At 34.8% G+C, this 23,706-nt stretch overlaps 1 protein-coding gene across 1 annotated transcript in view; it reads left to right on the top strand.

Moving 5' to 3' along the window:
* The first annotated feature begins 17,021 nt into the window (after positions 1–17,021).
* AHR (aryl hydrocarbon receptor) overlaps positions 17,022–23,706 on the top strand; it is a 49,650-nt gene continuing 42,965 nt past the window's right edge. Inside the window, exon 1 of the mRNA XM_073238741.1 lies at positions 17,022–17,732. Within this exon, the coding sequence (XP_073094842.1) occupies positions 17,668–17,732 (65 nt within the window). The 5' untranslated portion in view covers positions 17,022–17,667. The remainder of the gene's footprint in view (positions 17,733–23,706) is intronic.

The raw sequence follows: 23,706 nt of genomic DNA, 5'->3' as shown, positions 1-23,706 counted from the left end.
TTTAAAAACAATATGGATACAATATACTTTGCCTCATATCTACTCTCAGTAGTTTGACTAATGTTCTTGAAGGATATCCATAAAATATTTGACCATAAAGTTGTCAACAGGGCAAGAGGCTTTTCCTTCCCCAGTTTAAGGTTGCCAGACATTTGGTTTGAACTTGGTTATGGATAAATAGGATCTCCATCTAAACATTGAATAATCATAGTTCTTGATTTCCTGTTCCACATCACCAGCAAATATCCTAGGTTCTTAAATATTCACCATAGACACAGTCTCAGTTTGTATATATTTCAGTATTGATTTTTTCCCCTTATTTCCTCCTTCAAAGTCTCATTTTCATTCTTTATTATTTCCTCACTTCTTAAATCAAGGATTCTTGGGATGAATTTGTGGTGTCCATGAACCCCTAAAACTGCATATAAAATATTCTATATACATGAATATTCTCCTTGGAAAAGGGTGCAGAGTTTTCATAGTTTTTACAAATGTTCCTAAACCATGGAAATCCACATTAAAAGTTGCTTTCCTCTCAATATTCCTTCCTGAGTAACATTCTCTTTTTATTTTCTGTCCTCTCTGTTGAAGCTCTACAATGAATGGTCAGAGCTTAATTCCTATTCATATTTGTTTGGTATCCTTATTTGTAGCCAATAGCTACCATATTCAAATTCACTCTTAAACTCTAGATCTATAGTTCCAAATGCTACTGGACTGGCCCCTTAAACTCATTATGTCATTATAAAATATTGATTGAGGACCTACTCACTGCATTTGTTACTGGAAAGACAAGACAGCCTTCGAAGGAATTTTCATGTGACTATCATTTACTGAATATGTAATATGTTCCAGGAAATATGCTAAAGATTTTACCTGTATTATCTCATTTAATTATAAAAAATCTGACAGGTTTACAGATAAGTAATGGAGCCTCAGAGGGATTATATAACCTACTGAAAATCACATTACTATATAGTTGGAAAGACTCAGTTTGAACTGGCATTTATGTCTCTAGGGCCCAATTTTTTTTTTTAACTGTTGTGTTATACTGTCTCTCTTAGACTATAACTGCACTTTGGTTTGGAAGTAGGCCACTGCAATAACTGTGATAATCACTGGATTATCTCCTACTAAAAAACACTCTATGATTTCCAGTGGCCTGAAAGATCAAGCCCATACTCTTCAGCTACTTTATAACTTGACCTCAACCTACCTCTTAGTCCTCAGTTGCCAGCATATTCCCCAGCTACAGTCTAACATCTAGTTATAACAAACTACTAATCCTTTTCTCAATATATCATGTTCTCCTCTCACACTTCTTCACCTGTATATGTCATCCAGTAAACTGGAAAATCATTTGCTCTTCCCTCTTCTTAGAATAATTTTTTTTCAAGATCTATTCAATGAGTATCACCTTTTAAGTAGCTTCCTGAGGCAAAATTAGTTGCTCCCTGTTCTCCTATAACACTTACGCCACTATCATAGGGCTTGAATGTATGTTTACTGATCTTTCTCCATTCCTAGATAAGCCCCTTGAGGACAGGAGTTATGTTAGTTTTTCTAGCATCAGTGATGATAGTACAATGGCAGGTATTCAATAAATGTATAGTGAATTGTAGTTAATTTTGATCTGCCTTTGAGGTTGAACATCTTTATATTGAGTAAACCTCAACAGAATATACCTTTGATATGGCCATCTTCCCTATATATATATGTAATTTAAAAATAGTATGTAAACACTACACTGAATATATAGATTTAAAAATTTTTTAAATTTATACTTGCTACATTATTTTCTGGAAGTTTGCCTTACTCTTTGACAAGCTGACACATACTGAAGGAAAACTGATTGTTATAAGGGAATATGAGTACAGTGATATTTCCTAACTTGCTTACTTAGTAAGAATTGTTTTGTGAAAGAAGTGAGATTTCAGAAATGTCAAAATAGAAAATGAAAAAAGGCTCAGAAATTATATAAGAAAGCCTGTGAGAGTCTGTTTGAAAAGAAGATGACACTGATTAATATTGGAAGGAGGATGTCAACAGAATTCAATTAGAGAAAAATAATCTCTTCAACAAAGTTGGGACACCTGGATATCCAGATGTAAAAGGATGAAGTTGGACCCTTACCTCATATCATGCACAAAAATTAACTCAAAGTGGATAAAATACTTAAATGTAATAATTATAACTACAAAATTCTTAACGTATTGGAAAAAATCTTTATGACATTGGGTTTGGCAATGGTTTCTTAGATATGATACCAAAAGCTCAAGAAACAAAAGAAAAAATAGACTAATTGGACTTCATCAAAATTCAAAACTTTTATGCACCAAAGGATATTATCAAGAAAATGAAAAGATGACCCACAAGATGGAAGAGAATATTTGCAAATCATGTAACAGTCTAGTAGTCAGAATATATAAAGAATTCCTACAACACAACAGTAAGATAACCAAAATAAAAATGACAAGGGTTTTAAATAGACATTTCTCCAAAGAATACATACAAATGGCCAATAAACACACAAAAAGATGTTCAACATTAGCGAAATGAAAATCAAAACCACAGTGAAATATCACTTCATACCTACTAAGTGGTTATAATAACGATAACAAGTGTTGGATGCACATGGCAAAATTGGAACACTTATACATTGCTGGTGGGAATGTAAAGTGGTGCAGCTTCTTGGACAACAATTTAGCTGTTCCTTGAAAAGTTAAACATAGAGTTACCACATTTACTTCTGGAATTTTACCCAGAAATGAAAACATATGTCTACACAAAGACTTACATATGAAAGTTCATAGAAGCATTATTCATAATAGCCAAAAAATGGAAATAACCCAATTGTTCATCATTGACTGATGAATGGATAGACAAAACATAGTATATCAACCCAATAATATGTTACTCAGCCTTAAAAAGGAATGAAATACTGATATATGTTATAGCATAGATAAACCTTCAAAACATTATGCTCAATGAAGGAAGCTAATCTAAAGATCATATATTGTATGATTTCATTTATATGAAATGCCCAGAATAGATAAATCCTAGAGGCATAAAGTAGATTAGTTTTGAGCTGGCAGGAGGAAGAATGGAGAGTGACTGCTAATGAGTATGGGTTTTCTTTTTGGGGTGATGAAATGTTCTGGATTAGATAGTGATGATTTCATAACCTTGTGAATACATTAAAAACCACTCAGTTGTACACTTTAACATGGTGAAAATTTCATGGTATGAGAGAATTTTCATTTTTTTAAACACCTGTTTCATAGAGTTGTTTATAACTAAATGGAAGTACATAAATTGTACAGGGTCCATATTCAATAAACATAAACTTTCATTTTTAAAAAAAGGATGGAGTAGGAAAGATAGTTTTGATTCACTTTTGTGAATTGAAAATTTTTGCAATTTAAAGAATCTATATAGAAAGTGAAAGCAAATGTGTTGAATTTTTAAAAATCAAAATACCTGTTATAGAGCTAATTAATTAAAAGGAAGACAGTGAACCTCTTTATCCACATTTTCCTGACTCGTGTAGTTTGTGTAATGTGAGTGCACCAAACTATTTGTGCTTTTTAAAAGTATCACCACAATAACAAGGACAGGTCATTGGCCTAGGGAAGGACACAGCACCCCATCCAACAATTGAGTAAAACAATGACTAAATTACCATTATAACTAATATTTTGGTTGCTACATCACACAACAGGTATTTAAAAATTACATAATTACATCAGCATTTCATATCATCAACAATGGAGCCACTACCTATAGCAAAAATAATTGAAAATTGTTAGAGCTAAATTATGCCAGCCTATAATCTTTTCATGGGTACAATATGTAGTGGTGAGCATTTAATATTAAACAGTAACAGCACAATGTAAAAGTCAATGCATGTCTTAAAAAGCATATGCAACCAATTGCTTATGGCTCTGTATTCCTGAAAGATATGCATGCTGTACTAAATGTTTAATGTGTTGTTGACTAAAGGAGAATGCAATATTAATTTTGTTTTGATGACAAGTTGACCCCATACAATAACAGTAAGTACCTTAGCTAAGCACAACAGTTTTGGGAAATCCTGCTCCCTAAGCTGTGTGATCTCCATGGAACCTCTTTCTCAAGAAAGTCATTTCAAAGGCCGTTCTATAAATTCATCAAAGTTTAGTGATAAAGAAACGAAATAAATGTTATTTAATTTATTGGGGAGTATGTTGGAAGTGAATGCCAAAGATGAATATTCGGAGAGGACTACAATCATGAAATAATTCACAGAGTATCAGATGATTGAAAAATGAAGCAAAAAATTAAATGAAAGCCCGTCCAATTTCCTGCAACAATCTATTTCTTCTCCGTTCCAGGTTTAGCTTTGGTTATCCTGTGACAGGCCCATCACACCAGGAAAAAAAGAAAGAAGGAAGGAAAGAAGAAAGGGAGAGAGGAAAAGGAGAGAGAGAGAGAGAGAGAGAGAGAGAGAGAGAGAAATGATAGGGAAAAATAGAATATGAAAAGCAAAGAAAAATCATAGGAAGAAAAGATGAAGGAAATAAACTGAGGCTTTGTCTAAAAAACAGCTACAGAATGGTTCGTTGCAATGCAACTATTCTTTACCAATAATGGCTCATATCCATGTTGGCAGGTTTCTAGTATATCATAAACCTGAGAAGAAATGACTCTAATCTCACCAAGACTGAATTCATAGTGTCATGTAGATACATCTTAGACTAAATATATGGCATATAATTTGTTTAGTCACTAAATTACTTTTCTAAAAATTAACAAAACCAATTGAGTTTCATGATACATGAAAGTATACTAGACATTTTAAATAAGGTTTTATTGTTGTAACTCAAAATCCCTAAAATGTAACAAATCAGGTTTAAAGGGTCCTTTTAGTTCCCACCCAGATGTCTTTTATCAGTTGCTGCAGCTAGCTGCATCCATCTCGTGGATGCTCTGAGTGTTGCTGTCAAGGCTCACTGTGTCCCCTTAAAATTTCCCTCTGCTCTACTGAAGCTACCACATACCACATCCAGGAGGTTATTTTCTCTACTGCTTCCGTAATACCAGTCAGTCTTTTTGTCTCAAGTTGCGACCAATTCTGTGATGCAATCCATGCTTCAGAATCATCCATAGGACCAGGCAGAAGCTAGACTCCAGCTGCAAACACACTCCTGCTTAGCTCCTTGCATTACCCTATCCTACTGCTCACACCCTCTTCACCTGAGAGCTTGCCTTCTGTTCAAGCTCTCAGGAAAACTACCTAAAACAGAAGGAAAAGAATTTTCTCCTTGTAAACATTTTAGGAGTAAAATTGTTTATGAAATAGTACTTGAAAAATATATTATTCTCAGCATGTTCTTTTGGCTTAAGGTAATTTTTTAGATTTTAAGATATGAGCTAGAATCATATAAAATCAGAATCAGAACAAAAAAATACCAAAAGGAAAATTAAATTATACAATTTAATCTTAAGCTTAGCATATGTCAAGCAAGACTTTCTTTCACTGCCTTCAGACCTTGCCCCAGGTTCTTTGACTTCAAGTCTTGTTTCCTGGAGTAATACCTACTCCTCAGGGGTTAGCTTATCACTTTGGAACCCCTAAGGCCAGAGGACCTTTTTATGTGCTTTCAGACAAAGTACCTTGTGCTTATCACAGTCCTCAAACCCATCACTCTCCCTAGTGTTTCCTGTTCATGCTTCATTTGTTGAATGAATGCACCCCTCATGCCTATCAAATGAATATTATACTGTACAACTGATGAAACGATCTGGCTGCAGCATATAAACTAACATACCACATCATCTTGAGTTACAAATAATATACCAAACTGGTTATTGACCTCTGAAAGAAGTGACACTGTAGCTGAGAAAACTTGGAAGTGACTAAACCAACAATTAAAAAAGCATAACATAAATGTCATTTTTAGGATGTTTAACTTCAACTTTATGTTCAGGTTATATTGTAAGTATATAAATTCAACTCAAACACACTGATTAAATGCTTAACATTCCACTAGCACATTCTTCAATAATATAGGAAATATGACTTATTAATGAAAAGAAATCATAAATAGTACAAGACACAACATGAGACAATGTGAAGAACACATGGCACAGCAAATACTTTATGAGATTGATGTGTTCAATTTGAGTAAATGCAGAATAGGTTTTCTACCTAACCCTGATGATTAAGAGAAGAATGAATTTGACATATTTAGGAAGACATAAGAAACTTAGTCTGATTGAAGTGGAGGGCATGCACCAAGGCTCACTGTGTCCTCCTTCTTAAAATAGGGAATTGGGAAGATAACAGTTAGATAAGAAAGTAACATTAAGTTAGTTGATGGAAGTGGCATGTGTATTCAGAACAAAGTGTTTTCTGAACAAAGCTTGCAGTAGTATTTAAAGTGGAATGGAGAAATTGAAGGTGAATTTGAAAATTAGGGACTAATTAAGGTTAAAATTAGGAACTAATTAAGGTTAGAATTGGCAAAGAAATGAAAGATGAAATCATGAAAATAGGGTTAATTGGTGAAATTTTCTATATGTGGGATATATAAGCTTATATCCACAGAGCATTAGAAAATTCAATGTAGTTTATTCTGTTCAATGTTTAAAATTATATAAGAAAGAAATGAGTACTCAGTATAATCCTCTTATTTTTTGAATTCTCCTATTGAGGAGAACTGGAGGATATTTATCATAACTGAAGTCTAAGTGAATTTAAGCCCTGGGAGACCAAAACTGAAGAAAAAAGTATATATACACATACATATATATATATATATATATATATATATATATATATATATATATATATATATATATACACACACACACATACATCTATCTCTATATATTTTATATGTATGCAGCAAGAAAGTCTCAAGAAAAAAAAGCTTATGGAATGAATCTTTTTAGGGGAGGCAAAATAAAAGACTCATTACGTGTCTAAAGGGCACGAACAAAATATAAACAGAAATGAAGTTAAGAGTCAGGATCCAGGCTGAAACCAGAGAGCAATGAAGCAAAGTCAGGAGTTATGTCTGTCAGTTCATTTCCACTTACAGAATTAGCAGAGTGCTTCTAATTATTACCATAATAAAAAAAATGTAACAATAAAAGGAAAATGTAAAATTGAAGTGAAAACTATTCATTTCAGTTTAAGACGGGTATCATTCAAACTCATGAACATTCTTCAGAACTACAGATTTCTATTATCTAGATGCTGATTGAATATGCAATTGCTTTTTCTGTGTTCTTTGCTCAACAGAACCAATACTTCATAAAATATGTTTAGAACAATATTATCTGAGTAAAATTTATGATGGGAAAATACCATGAGGCAGTTTTGTTGGCTGCTTGTCATATCATGAATACCCATCTTTCAAAAAAGAGGAAATGATATTAAATATACTTAGCAGTTTCGTCTTCTCAATGACCCTGTGAGGTACGAAGGAAATTTGCACATGCGTATATCAACTAGGGTTCAGTACAGGAAACAGAATAAGCTCTGGGTACTTTAAGAAGACATAAATTTAATACAGGGAAATAAATGGTTACAAAATAATTGGAAAGGCTAAAGACAGAGGCTCTATGGTGGTCATTCAGGAATGTTCCCACAGCACTGCAGAATTGGCCTGTTAGGGGAACTGTACTTCTGCTTCAGTCAGAAAGGGGAGGAATCCAGAAGTCACTACAGAATTTATTGAAGAGCACACCAGTGCAGGTATAAGTAGGGGATTGGAAACCATCACTGCCACCACCACAATACTCTCTCAAAACCCATGAAGCTAGAATGTAGATGCTGTGACCTATAACATAAAAATCATATTTTCACAATTTTGCGTATTAACAGAAAACAAAGCAGCAGGAAGATGACCTCTGCTTGACATCTGTCTTCCAGTTCTCAACGAGTGCATCTAATTGGCTGAACCTCATTTGCATCTTCAAATTTAATTGCACAGGAATCTGGGAAATGCAGTTTGTAGCCTTCCAGCCTCTACAGTACAAAAGTGCATGCTATGAAGTGGAGAATGGTTGCCAACTGGCAATATCCACCATATTACAATTCAAAGATGCTAGAAATTTCTTACCCAATGTCACAGAACTAGCAAGTGCTAGAGCAACAAACTTGAATTCAAAGATTTTGGCCACTTGCCCAGTGCTGTTTCCACTACATCAGGCTACAGCACTGATTACTCTCTGAAGACATTTGCCAAAGGAGACATATTTTCAAATCTTGTGCTAATTATATTCTTCACTGAAGCATTAATGCAGGCATCTGTGAATATTGTTACCTTTTTGTCTCATGTCAAATCTAGTTCTTCTTCCAAACTCAGACTTAATCTTATTTTACAGTACTTACAGTTAAACCAACATTGCAAGGGTTTAATACCTGTGAGTATTTTTCTCAGCAGGCTTGCCACTTAATCCATTTAATGTCAGAATGCAAACTTTCTTAGTAAAATGGGGGAAAGGACATTATTAGAGATTACACTAGCAGCTTTTTTCCTGCTGTTTTTTTAAAATCCGCCCACATGGCAATATCTATACCTTATCTTTATTTTATTTCATGTTTTCTGCTAACCACATAAGAAAAACATTAAAAAGGAAAGTTTGGAATGTCAAAGTCTCTTGAATTTTAATCATACATAAAAGAAAAATAGAAGAACCAAAGTTCTCTTAGAGAAATCTTCCTAAGTTTGTACTTCAATATTAAAATAAAAAATATGTAATATGAAAGCAAAATGTATGGATAAATGAAGACTTTTTAAAGCATCAGTAATATCTCATTAATATCAAGTAAATAATCACTTTCATTCCAAATACTTTTTAAAGTAATTTTCAGAACGTATTTGTATGTGCACATTTAATGATCTAAGTGTGGAAATTCCTTTTCTAACATTAAAACAATATAAGTACATATATAGATACATGTTTATGTAGATATCAGCAATACCATGTTAAAATTAAAAGAAGGGATTAAATCCATGTTACTACATACAAAAAATTCAGTTCTTGCTGAAGTAAACATTTAACTCTGAACTGACCAACAATAACTAAAAGGAGCCCAACTTTGTATTTTATATCTTGCATATATTTTCTATATATAGTCAAAGCACTCTAGCAGGACTCAGATTAGTGTTCTTACTTATATAGGTGTATGTAGACTTTTTCTTTTTTGGTGCTGGTGATTTGCTTCAAAGAATGATGTATGAAGTTGGCATTCAAAAATCTGAGCACTCACAAAATCTTAGTTTAAATAAGTATATATGGAAAAATACAGTATCTAATAAATATTTGAAAACTGGCTTCTGAATTATTTAGATAAGGACTTGTTTACATTATAAACCAACCTAGTTATTATTCCTTTAAGTACTAATATACTCCAATGTAATTATTTGATTTCTATGCTTATTTTTTCAGAAACACATTTACTTCATGTTATTATTTAGACTCAAATAACCAGAATGGATACAACCCAAAACAGGGATTGAAAGACTATGAGTTCTGTCCAAAAACTGGGAATAAACTGAATCCTTCAAACCCATTTCCATCAGGACTCATTGTCTCTGTAAAGGCATATGGAAAGTCAATCTATGTTCAGGCAGGAAAGCAGCTTTATTACAAGTTTAAAGCTTTGTAAGGGAAATTCTTCCACCCCGCCTTAGGAGGGAAGGGTGGAGAACCTGCAGTTATATAAGACACTCCACCCTTAGCTGATTAATTATGTAACCAGATCTCCTTTATCATTAGCAACTTACCAGTCAGGTAATGGCAGATTTTGCCAATGCTTGATATAGAATTTGACTGAGGAGGGACCCAAGACCATTGCTTATTGTATTTGTTTTGCATGGCATTAATATACGAAAGACCTACCTTGGGATGCAAGTTAACATGTTTCCCAAAAAGGTTTTAAAAAAAGCTATAATTATAGTATATAAGACTTACAGGTACATATTTTGATATATATATGCAACTATTAATGCATTATAAAGTCTTACACAAGTTAGGGAATACATGCAAGAAAGTAGATAAAGAAGAAATTTCAAATTTATGGTATAAGAACAAGTGAAAAACATTTGTAAGGTATTAGAAACTACTAGCATTTTAACATATGTAACTGAATGGTAAATAGAGCAAAATGAATAATTTATGGTTAGCATAATCCAGTTAAATTCTTTAAATATATACAACAAACTACACATATATTCTTCTACCTGCAGATGCTGCAAAATAGGGATTTGGGCTTCTATGTTTGTTCTCAAACTGCAGAAGTGGAGAAATTTCATTTGAGTCTTCTTTCACTTATCTTCCATCTGTTTCCTGAAATAGCAAAGGTTAGAGCAAATTCTAAAGCTTTATCTTATGTAGGAGCTGGCTGGTATCAGTCCTGGCCTTACCTCTCACTGAAACAGTTATCAGGTTTCAAATAATTATTCTGTCTCTGAATTCTTAATGTGAGGGTAAATGGCAGTTTGTTTTTCTCTTTTTATTGTAAAAATGTTTAACATGGAAAAGTTAAAAGAATAACAAATACGTGTATACCTCTCACAATTGTTTATGTATAGATAGATATACATATGTATATCTATGTATATCTGCAGACACTAGGATATTTCACACTTAATTGTTGTAGCATTTATTTCCTGAAAATAAGGATCTTCTCCTACATAACAACAATATAACATTATATCTAAAAATCCTGATGCCCTGACTATAACCTATATCAACTAAATCAAAATCTCTGGAAAAGGATCACAGTCATCAATATTTTTAAAAGCCCCCAGGTCATTACAATGTATAACAAAGTTGAGAACAACTATCTACAAATTGATTAAATTCAAGTTAAACATTTTCAAGAAAGAACAATTGTTTTTGCTTTCTAATATGCATATGAATGTGCAAATCTTTTAAAGTTTCAATCTATATTATAGGTTTTAGGTCAGATGACACAATAATTTACATTTCCATAAGTTTTCTTACTAACATTATTTTTTTAACTTATTTAATATTAATACACTTGATCTTCATTTCAGTTTCTTCTATATCATTATTTAGAATGCATAAAATATGTATTGTTAGGTAAGTCCCAAATATATTTATCTGTGAAGCTAAATGACTTTAAACAAAAAATATTTATAATACATGTTATTTAATAAAATGTTTTTAAAAAATCAGATATGAATCTTAGCCTGTGAAACATAAAGCTTCTTCATAACCTTTCCTATTATCAGATTTCACATTTGTAAGAATAAAAGTTCCAGAAAGCAAAAATTAAAATCTAAACCTAATGCACATAAATATTTTTCGTGAAATGAAAAAATGAAAAATAATGGTCTTTCTTGTGTTAAAAATCTTACTACAAAGCATTATCCCTAAGTAAACAAACATAAATTTGACAAATGACAAATTATTCCTACTTTATTGTAATCCTTGTCAGTATTAAGATAAGCACTAGCCTAAATGTTATTTCTAAATTTCTTCAACACCTATTAATCACTTTTTTTGGTTTCTTCCTATGACATTATTGTAGAATATCCAAACAAGGAAAAGAAAAATTAACCATTTAGAAATAGAACTTGGGTATTTATACCTGTTCTTTAGCATTAGAGTCAAAGCAAGTAATGCATAAACTGATTATTTTCAAGAAATTGATCAAACCAAGTCAAAATGATATGTAGTTTTTTTGGCTCTAATAGAAGACATAAGGCCTGAATTCTAGGCTACGATGAGCATGCTACTTTATCTCTCTGGGTCTGAGGTTTCTTGTCTGTTAAATGAAGGGTTTAACGATGATGTCAAAGATTCTCAAACTTCCCCAGTCACAGTGCCCTTAGTGTCCTTTTTCATGGCATTGTAGGCTAAAAGAAATACCTAACAATTCTATTTATTAAGGAGATACATCCAAACTTACATATGTTTGTCCTAACAACTTAGTAGTTGCTCAAAAATATAACACATTTAAAAAACTTTTTTATTTCATTCTTAATGGGATGTACACATTTGCTGGGCATTTACAACTTTGCAAACCTTGGAACTGGATTGGAAACCACTACCTTCATTTCCTATTGCACATTTTCCACAGTCCTTGTATTTTATAACAGCAACTTATAAAAACAGTCTTAAGAAGATATAATGTCTCAAAAGGAATGGGTACAATTTAATGTTGACGTTCTGAACTACCTGGAGCTACTGGTTTGTGTGATGTCCAACTGATGTCATTGTGTTTGCCTTGAAAATTTAAAGTATACCATGATGGCACCCCTTTGAGCTTGTTGTGGTGCCCTTGGGGCACCTCACACAGTTTGTGAAGCATGGATTCTGCCCTCTGAAGTGTTTGATATAACTACAATGTGTCTTCTAAAATGCAGAAGCTCAGTTTGAGTGAAATGGATTTATTCTTCAGGCCTGGGGTAAGAGGCTGCAGGATGGAGGAAGTGGCAAAAGTTGTGATAAATGTTCTGTGTGGATTTCACTTTCCTCCAGACCTCATCTACAAAATGCCTACCTATGCCTTAAAATTCAGCTCAGGCTTCTTCAGGGCAACATTCCCTAACCAAGTCAAATTCACCTTGTATTATACGTTCTCAGAGTATTTCTTTCATAGCACTTTTCACAGATGCAATTATACATTTATTTGTATACCTACTTGATTCATTCTTGTCTCTCATTAGAATGTGAGCTCTAAGAGGCTAGGAATATATTTGCTATCACCACTATCCAGCAGTTTTGGTATATTATAGTAGCTATAACCTTGCTAAATAAAATGAATGAATGCATGTACTGTGACAGAATAGGGTCAGCATTCATTTTAATTATTTTCCTTTATTCTAAAACTGTTGCTATTTACCATAGAATTCCTAGAATTTATTTCTTTTTCTCATAATAAGTAGCTAGAAAAAGGAATCCCTATACATATAGCTTCATCTGAAACCTCCGAAAGTAATGTCACCTAAACTAAATAAAAGGATAATGTTGTTTTGGACAAGACAGTCAAGTGTTTTTAAACTCTTATAGGCAAATTGTTATAAGAAAAAATAATGTTATTACAGAGAAATTGTTCATAGAAAATTTCAAAATCTTAGCAACAGCCACAAACTACATTTTAAGAACCATATTCTACAGTGGTGGTATTAGATATAGAATGATAGTTTCTAGTTTCTAGAAAGTGGTGACTTTTTTTTAATGCCATTATACTAAAAAGAGTGATTTTATTGACATACTAAGCAAAAATTTTAAGGGAAGTGCATGGTGTCACCACTGAAATGAATTCTAAAAATCTTACTGATATATTTTAATGTTGGTATACAAAGATCAATTACTAAATTATGACTGTAACATAGTTTAGCATGTAATGTAACATAGCACGGTATGATTTCTGGATAATGAAAATAGTTTTAAAGTCAAACAGAAAATAAAGGTTGGATAAAATAAAATAGAAAATGATTCTACTAAATAACTAACAATCTTAAAGAGAATGGACAATTTTTAAAAACACTAAATTAAGAGTGATTAATGGGATTTAATACATTTAGTACATCCCTTTTCTGAAAAGGAGCTTTAAATTACAGAATCAATAAATTATGTTTTGATATGCATTTTTCACCCTTAAAGTTCCTATGCTAGAAGGAAATTATTTGTTTACACTTTTTTACACGTTTTAGAAAGAATGGCTATGGATAAGAATACAGAGATGAAGACGTTAAAGAGAAGGCAAGATAAAGATGGTGGATTCTGTGTCCTTAGGATTGCTAATCTGCAAACAGCAAATTCCCCTATATTCACTGTCTTCTTTGGGAGTTTGCTTCATCTTTTTGCCTTAAACTGACAGCTGGCCTTCTCTGAAGCTGTCATCTCCCCAGAAGTACCAACTTATTTTCTCTCACAGGTTTGATGTGTCTCTAGTTCCCTGTTCTACTTCCCAGATCACTTTTACTTTATAGCCCTATAAAATAAAAATAAAACAAAAACCATCAATCACAAAAGATACCTTTTCTTTGGTAGGTGATGCTAGAATACCTTCCTCATCACATCTCCTTCATCTTTCTGATCCAAAATTACCAGCCTACTGCATCTTACCTACCATCCTCCTTTCCTCCAGCTTCTGTACTACTCCTCAAACTTCGTATGTTTGAGTCACCTGGGAGAGCTTATTAAATTCAGATTCTGACTCAGGACATCCAGAGGTTTTGCATTGCTTGTAACTCCCATGAGAAGGTGTATGAAAAGTATATTTTTGAAACACTTTTGAAGAGCAAAGCACTACAGAAACAGTTTCTGCTATTATCTCATTTATAATAACACTAAGTCCCTCTTTCTGTTTAGCACCCAGTCCTCCGCCTACTTTTTATATCTATTTTGATATCTATTATTCCTTTACTGCTCTTTGTCTTTCTTACACAATCTCAATCTTTCATCTCTCTCTCAACTGCTTAACTATCACCCACTAAAAAAACCAAAAAACAAAAAAAACCCAAATCTTAATTTACCCCTTTATTCCCCTAGCTACCAGTCGAGGTCTCTCCCTCTCAGAGGCAAACTTTTTTAAAAAAGAATTGTCTGTGTTTGCCAATGTCATTTCTTCATCTCCAGTTCAATTCTGTACCCACTTCAATATGACTTGTAGGTCCAGTAGCCCACTAACACAGTGTTCACTAAAGTCACCAACAATCCATGTTGAGAAGCCAAAAGACATTTTCAGTTCTCATTTTATTTGAACCTTTCAACAGTATTCAATACCATGAACCACTTCTGACATCTTCTCACTTTCTCCTCCATAACGTAATAGTTCTTTATTTTCCTGTCACTGTTTCTAGCAACTCTTTTTCAATTGGTTTTACAGGACCATCATCTTCTATCCAGCTATTAGGTTTACATACTGAATTCTTTTGAGCCCATTCCTTTTCTACATACATCCACACCCTATAACCTCCATGCTCTCCTTTTTTATCTAAATGCAAATGACTTCTGAATTTATGTCTCCAGCTTACCCATCTTCTTTCAGTTATAAACCTGAATATCTTATGGTCTACATTGGACATCTTTTTCTTAGAATTCTCAAAGGTACCTCAAACAGAAGATCCAATAGAACACATAGCCAGCCAGATACATAGTCCAGAAAACTAGTATTATGTTTTTGACACATACTCTCCCTCACTGTCATATATCCCTTCCATCTTCTAAGACCTCCCAAATATCTATGGAATCTATTTATTTTTATCCATCTCCACTATTACCTCCACCCTAGTATCAGTAATTGTCATCTCTTGATTGAGCTACCACAAATGGTTTCATAAGGAGTATTACTTCCATGCATTCTGCTCTGCTCCTCTCTTTTTAACCTCTTTTACACATTCCAGATATGGTGATATTTTTGAAACACAAATTTGATCATTTGTGCCCTTCTCCACTGCTCATAGTGAACTTGTTTTAGTTCCTTATAATTGCCATGCTCTAAAGGAATTTTGCTTGTACTGTATCATTGGCTTGAAGTGCTCTTCTCCTTTATTTTAGGTAACCCTGCCTTTTCCTTCAGACTTCAGCTCAATCATCATTTTTATTGGAAAGCCTGTCTTCTCCTCAATTACTTGGTCAAATAATATACTAGAGGATCATACTGAGCCAGGTACTTCTCCATACTCTGAGAGCATGGTACATTTCTGGTTTTGCCCACCAGTTTACCCAGTACTAGCATGATTCTTGGCACACAGGTGTTACCCCCAAAATATCTCTTGATTGAATTAATGTGTGGAAAGGATAATATCAGTTTTGGAACTCTGAATGGTATAGAATTGGGACAGGGCATTCTCATTTTGTTATTGTTAAAGAATAAAGTGAACGGAGATGAATTAAGGTTATTTCAAAGAATACAATTTTTGTTTTGCTGGAATATTTAGATTTAAGTGATAGGGGAGTTGAAGATGTTTCATAGGTTGATCTGGAGAATGGTAAAGCCAATGATAGCAAAATTTCTGCTAAAAAAAAAGATGAGTTCAGTTCATTGATGCAATGAATTTAAGGTAACGAACTCACAGGGTAGAAATTGCTTGAGAACATCTTAGTCTGGAAGGCCTTCTGTTCCTGAGAAGCAAATATAGTCCTCTGTGTTCACAGTCCTCTGTAACAGTACAGAAATACTCAGAAATCTTGGAGTCATCTGAGATTGCTGTCTCTCTTCCCCTATTTCCTTATCCTTTTCTATCATTTCTTTAATTTCTCCATTTCACTGCCACTTCTCTGGACTTTGACCTGAACTATTTCAACAACTCCCTAACTACTACTCTCCCTGCATTCAGTTTTGTTCTCCTGTAATCCTGTTTGCATTTTCCTCCCAGAGTGACTTTTCCAAGACACTAGTATGCTAATTTCCTGCTAAGTATCTTTAAAAGGCTTCCACTGACTACAGAATAATATCTAGACTCTTCTCCCTTCCAGCTCCTTTCTAATCATACCAGACAATTATCCCCCAAATGCCTTGTCTTTCCCTTCTTAGTTCCATTCCATCCTATTGAAATCTGACTATAGGTTAACAGAGTTATTCTGGATGGGGAAAATATATTGTCTAGTATGGAGACAATTAAAGAGAAAAAAAAAAGGCGAGGAAACTCCGAGCCTTCAAGTTCAACTCAGATGTGACCTCCCGAAGCTCACCTCCTCTAGGAAGCTTCAGAGCCCCACTGGTTATCTGCCAGCTCACTGTAAATCTTAGTCCAAGTTAGCTGAGTCACTGTTTCTCATACAGGTGAAGTTAAACTCACTATTTGGCATGTCTGTCCTTGAGATAATCCAGTTACAAAGAGTTTGGCTACATGTAATTTGGGGTCACGTGTCTCATGGTTTGGAAATGTGTCCACATAATCCTCCTCTTGACCTCAAGAAGATGGCTACTGAGTGGCGCCGTTACGTCTTACGTCACCACGTGCCGGGAGGTGGTGCCCCCAGGGGAGATGGATGCATGGGCGTGGCTAAGTAGGACGGGGCGGGGCTACAAGGAACTGGGCGGGGCCGGACTGGGTCCGGGGCGCCTCTGCTATTCAGCTGGTCCTAGCCTCGGCGGGAGGTAACGCCGGGGGAGTCCACTCGACGCTCGGTCCCGCGAGCTTGACCAGGACCACCGGCTCAGACCAGAGACATCCGCGTAGCTGAGCGGAAGCTGGTGGTACCGGAGAGGCAGCTGGAGCCCAAGCTCCGCAGACGGGAAGCACCCAGGACCGGGGAAGCCCAGGGAGCTGCGCGGCGGTGCCTCTCTTACCCAAGGGGCTGCTGCGACGGTCACGGGGCGCGGCGCCAGAGCGCGCGACCCAGGCCAGGATTCCAAACAGGCGGTGCAGGCTCCTCCTCCGCCCGGGCCGCCTCACCTGCGGGTACGCTGCACCGCCTCCCCGGGTGTAGACGGCACCTGCGCCGCCTGGTTCGCCGGTCCCCGCCCCTCGTTCTCGGGAGCCAGGCCCGGGCGGCACACCTGAACGCTCGGGGCTGCGGGAGCCGAGGCTCGGGGGGCGAGCGTCTTCGCCACCGCCCGGGGAGAACGCAGGTGGAGCGGCGCGGCTTCGTGGAGTCCAGCGTCGGGTACTGCCGTCGCCCAGTTGCTGCCTGGTCCCGGGGACCGCGCCCGCACCCGGTGAGGAGCCGCCGCCAGCCGGCACCATGAATAGCAGCGGCGCCAACGTAGCCTATGCCAGTCGCAAGCGGCGGAAGCCGGTGCAGAAAACGTGAGTGCCCGGAGCGCGTCCTCGGCTCTGGGGTGGGCGCCCACCCCGCCCCCAGGTCCCCGCAGGCTGGGTTAGGTCGTTTCCTCACACGATCCATGGACTCGAGATTTGGAGGCCGGTCGGGAGACCCAGGCCTTGGATTTTTCTGTTTTTGATTATTGTATTTTAAAAATTGCCTTCCCGTCCCCAGCGCACATTCACCCTCTAATGCTCCCAGCCATTTGCAGCTCTGTTCTAATATGGTCCAATTTGTTGACGGCCAGGTCAGCCCTGTGGGCTGGTGTATGAGTTAACATAAACCTATCGTGAAATCCCATTCCACTTTTAATATCCTCATCGGTTAAAAGCGTGTCATAATTCCCAATTCTGGCAGGACGAGGTGTTTTTAAAGAGCTAAACACTTGCCGTCTGCTAGAAAGGGGCTGAGTGCCCCTGAAGGTATTTCTTAGGTCCGGTGCAACTGGCTTTCTGTTGCGTTCTTTCTTACTACTTTGACAGTAATTTTGTATCCTTCAATGTGACTATGTCGGTAAAATGTACAGAGATGAGCAGACACGAGTGAGTGTAGGGGTTTTTGTATTTTCAGCTACCTTTTTGGGAAGCTTTCTTGTCACTTCTGGGGTGATTTTGTGTCTATAAAGCATGGGATTTAGACCTGGAATTACTAAACAGGCAGGCGCTTTCATTCTTGGCATCTTTCTCTAATTTCCTTTTTCCCCTTCTTCAAAGTTTTGTCAATTCTAATAGACTGATAATAAACTTAGACTTGTTTGTTTTGGTGGGGTGTTTGTGTGAGCTAGCAAATACTTAAATTTTTTGTGTGAAAAAAATCTGTGCCTGAGACTTATTTACTTTTGTTAGTTGGCTGTTTTCATTGTCTATTCCTAATTATTATCTCTGAGTTACCTTACTTCAAATCTTTCAAATTTTCATAAACACTTTTAAGAGCACATCAGACTTTTACTCGGAGCAATTAAGTGTGTGTTTTTCTTAAAACCTAACTTTGGTCATTGATCTCAACAGAAAAATAACAGTTTAAGATTTATACTTAAAACCAGTAACTGGTTTAAAATTTTTATTATATGATCATAATTCTTTTAGAATTTAAGTGATCATAATTCTTCAGGTCTAGACTTGGCATTAATAGGATATTCATCTATAAATAGACTAATTAAAACTGAAATCTTATCCTTGCTGTATGGCTGACATTAGGAATACTGCCAAGTCAGCGGTTTTCTGTCTTTGATGTTATGTGACATTGACTTAAAACACTTTTATTTTGTAGAGTGGTTTCTTATTTAAAAATGTATTTGTCTAATTTGACTTTGTCCTTGATGGTTATTTAATATCGAGAAGCATCCAAATGACCGTTCTATGTATTGATTAATGTATTCTATGTATTGTATGGATTTTTAAGTTACATACTTTCAGTTAGTATGTTACAAGTGGACCTAGATGCCTTTAGAGGAAAAAAATAAAATGCCTTAATTTTGTATTCATTGTAAAGTTTATCATCTTTGGCTTCTAGTTAACATTAAAGATCTTCCCTTTAAACATACTACATTTTCTCTTTGTAAGATGTACCGTTTTTTTATCTTAGATTTTAATATACTTTCTAAGGCTTTAATGTAGTTATATTTAATAGTTTATTTTAATACAGTATAACTAAAGCCGTTTCCATATTCACCCTTACTTTACTTAGTAATAGATGTTTATCAGATCTTTGAGCATTATGCATTACTTCCAATCATATAAATGACTTAAAATGTCACTACATAGCTCCGTAAGAAAAGCCTAATACTGGCATTTGCAGAATCATGTGAAATTGTTAATAAATTGTTTTTACCTGAGTGAAAAATGGTTAACTTCATAATGCAGTTAGTCGAAGTTTTAGGAATGTGGCCATTAACCTAATATTAAGTTTAATATGAATTTTTTAGTTAAATTAGTCTGTGGCTAATGGGGTCTAAACTCACCAATATTGTCAGAAAAATATATCTTGTTTGAGCTGAAAATGCTATTGAAATCAATTTTACTTTGACCCCTTAAGTGAAAGCCATTTTATTTTAAAGAAAAAATATATTGTAGCATAATTATAGGACTTTTAGGATGATCATTTAAATAATGCAATTCCATAAAATTTAGGGACCAAGTAGGTGACATCGTTTAACCTGAAGCTCTTCCACAGTCTTCAATTGAATTTACTAAACAAGATAAACTCCCCCTAGTGGAAAGTCTGGCATCGAAAATTATCTAGTTAGGAAATCATTTTAAATGTGTTAAATTAATGCCACTAAAGTATCTTGCACATAGTAGACACTCAGTAAATGTTTCTGTTTTGAGTACTGGAAGTTAGGAAATTAAAGGAGCAGAAGGAAACTTGCATCTGATCTACGTTCTTAAAGAAATTTTCAGGTACTTAAAAATAGATTCTACTGTAACTTTCCTTAAAATGTTCTATACTTAATAAGTTATAAAAAAAAAGAAAAGAACAACCCAATTTTTAATTAAATCCTGTTCTTGTTTTATTTTCTTGGGAGGTGAAAGCGTTTTGTTCATTTGTTTACTTATTTTAACTCATGAAAATTGGTGAAAGGCGCAGTTGAATTAAATAGAATTTTTTTCTAGTGATAATAACTTTTAATGTATTAAAAAAATTTTTATTAACACAGAAGGAGTTTTAATGGTACTTCAGTGTACCATATTTCTGAAAGTTAGCACTGAATGTTGGCAAATAAGTGTTGAGTAAATGACATCTACACTTAAAAATGATATATCAGTGGTAGTTGTAGTTTAGCCAGTCATCTTGAAGTGTACAAACTGGAAATAATTTCTCAGCTTTAGCTGATCCTTTTTCCTTTGTTAACATAGCAATAATGTTATAATAGAAAAGCACTGTCTTCCTTGATATATTTGCTAAATTGCCATTCATTCTATTTAAACCTCATTGTGCTCACTTATATAATACCTACTTAGTAAAATAAAATTATATAATATTTTACTGAAAATGTTTCCTGTAAATGTACTATGATACCATTTTCTAAACAGTTCCTAAAATAAAGGATAGGTCGTTTTAATTACATAATTATGTGTCCACCATCATATTTCTCTCAAAAAGCTCTATTTAGATAGTTCATACACAGAGGCTATAGAGGCTCTTACATATTGGAACTATGAAATGAGTAAGTGAAAGTGTTTAGTATCCAGTAACATTTATAAAACAATAAATGGCAAAATGAGGAAACAGTGATAAATAAATTGAAAGAGCTCTAGGTCTAAACTAAAAGATGAGGTTTAATTTCCGTGGTTTTGTAGATCTGGGAAGTGATTGACTTCCTAATAAAGCAAAACAGTCAACACCTACACTGCCACTTTCACAACTAAAATTAGCAGAACAAAAACATTCTATAAGCTGTAAAGTCTGCTAATGATGTAAATGAAACAGAAACATAAATTCTGTTCTTTAATTTTAGCCTACATTATTATAGAATAGTCAATTCTCCTATGAAACAGTAAGAGGCAGTATATGATTATGTTCTTGATTGTGGGTATGGCTGAAATGTGCTACTCCACTGACAAACTTACACAGCACAAGCTTATCAAATTATAAGTATATAATGAAGACAGTTACATAGAAATGAGTACCATGCAAATCTTTCACAATAGTACTTTTGTACTTCCACACGTCTTTTAAAAATTATTTTTTTGCATAGTGATATAATGTAACAAATATCTACCACTTATTAGTACTTAACTGTGATACAATGTGCACAGTGCTTTGCATACACCATTTTATTTCATCTTTATAACAGAAGGATGAGGAGATATTATGTTAGTTTTATAGCTAGGCCACCTGAGGTTCAGATTCAAAACTGTCAGGAAGTAAATGAAAAAGCTGTTTGAATATTGGATTCCATGTCTTTTGTCTCCAAAACTTAGATTCTTATAAACTTGACAGCTGCCCAGGTAAATAAATTTAGCAGTGCATTTGGTATACCCTTTAATAAAGTAGGGATTTCCTTAATGTTTCTTCTCAAATGTGTTTGAAATGGCTTACCATTTCCCATACATGATTTATTCTTGTCTCCATAATGGCCTTTGTGCTCTTTCCTTTCAGTCTTTCCTGTCATACTGGTTGCTGCCCACCTCCCCTCTAAAGCCCTGTTTCCAGGAGCTGTGTAGTACTCCATCCTGTGGATGTTCTGTAATTTATTTGACTATTTTTCTTTTAGGGGGAAATTCTCTTCTCTCCAGCCTTTAAATATTTTAACTAGTATTTCAGAGAATAAATAACCTTGAGGTATGTGAACTTCTATGCAAATTTTTAGTGACTTCCTAAGGAAAAATTATTGTTAAGTTGAACTGTGGAGTACAAAGGTATGTGTACTTTGAAGGGTGAGCCAAGTATTATGCTTCCATACAGTGTCCAATTACTCTACCTAAAATTTACATTCCTTTCAGTAAGCTGTGGGAGTCCCCATGTCCTTGCACTTTTGCTTTAAAAATATCAATTTCATAGGCAAAGAAGGTGGGCTAGGTAAATTAACTTGTGTGTTGGTATTGTGTATGTGTGTAGTAGTAATAGTGTATGATAGTAACAGTGGTTGGAGATTCTTCCACTTGAGGTGTCTTTTACATATTTGTCTATATTTTTCAGTCATTTTTTTGGTTTGCTCTTTTCCCTTTTTTGAGTGAAATACTGTTTTGAAAAGTATTCCTATTAAATAACACTTGTATAAAGAAGTCAATCATATGTGTGTAGTGCTATCTTAAGTTTAGCATATTAGGCATTATCTGTTGATGCTTTATTGTAATAGTTAAGGTTCTTAGTGCTGTTGCATCTCTGTTTTACCTTTCTTCATCCTCATAATTTTAGCACAATTTTGGATTAAATGCACTTTCAGAGTTTCATTATTTTTTAACTGTAAATATTGTCTACTGCTGAACTAAGTAATACACTATGATCACATTTTCCTTCCTGTTCTATGTTGCCATTGATTTCTTTTCTGCCTATTTTTCATCTTCATATCTGGGTTTAGCTGTCTGTTGGGTTATTGCAGACAGTCTTTGTGTTTCTGTCTCCTGCTTTCCATGTTTGGCCTAATCTTCTGGAAGAAGAAGGTGGTAGCAGAGAGCTATGTACTCTGCCATCATGTAACTGGCAGTGACTTACTGTCTTTAAGTCCTCATTGAGATGCCACAGGTCCGTGAAACCTTCCCCCATCACACTACCTGTACACAAGCTCTTACTTTCCTGAACTCTTGAGCATCACTTTAATGGCACCTATATTATTGAGCAATACATGTTGCTTGATTTTGCCTTGTTATAAAATGTGTCTCCTTCTAGTAAGAAAGATAAGCTCTTTAAAGGTAAGTCTGTCTTTTATTTGTCTTTGTAGCAACCAAAGCTGCTTGGTATATATAGTAAGTATTTGAGAATTATTTACTAATTAAACAATTGGCCACCACTTAACATTTTAATGTTTTTGTGACTTTGGTATAGTAGACACATTTTTATGTGGGTTCCAAGGAGAACTCCCTCCAAAAAAGTATATGTTCATAGAAGAAAAAAAAGGAAATATTCTTAATGATTGTTTTTTTCCGGATTTTGAAAGTAGCAGTGAATTCTAGGGCATATTTCATGTTCCAGGGTTTCATTGTTAAAGTGTGTGCTGGAGACTATCTGCTGTTTATGCTTCATTGCGTCTGAAATGTACATTTGCTAAAATCTACTTTTGCTACTGAAATGTAGCAAAAAGAGGAAAAGGGAAAGACCCTTTACATCTGTAGAGTGGCAGCAGGAAGAGTGATCAAAGAATTCTGACTCATTCAAAGTGACTTCCAGCCAGAATTCTCTGTTTTTGTAAATGTTTTTTTTTTTTTGCTTCATTCAGAGAAGTAAAATATCCAGCTATATTCAGCCTAATAGCGAATTTTTACAGATCAGTATTACATTAAGCATATAACTTACAAC

Source organism: Manis javanica, chromosome 6 (genome assembly GCF_040802235.1).
Source record: "Manis javanica isolate MJ-LG chromosome 6, MJ_LKY, whole genome shotgun sequence".
NCBI lineage: Eukaryota > Metazoa > Chordata > Mammalia > Pholidota > Manidae > Manis > Manis javanica.
The sequence above is the reverse complement of the archived record's forward strand: the minus strand, read 5'-3'. Positions and strand labels throughout refer to the sequence as shown.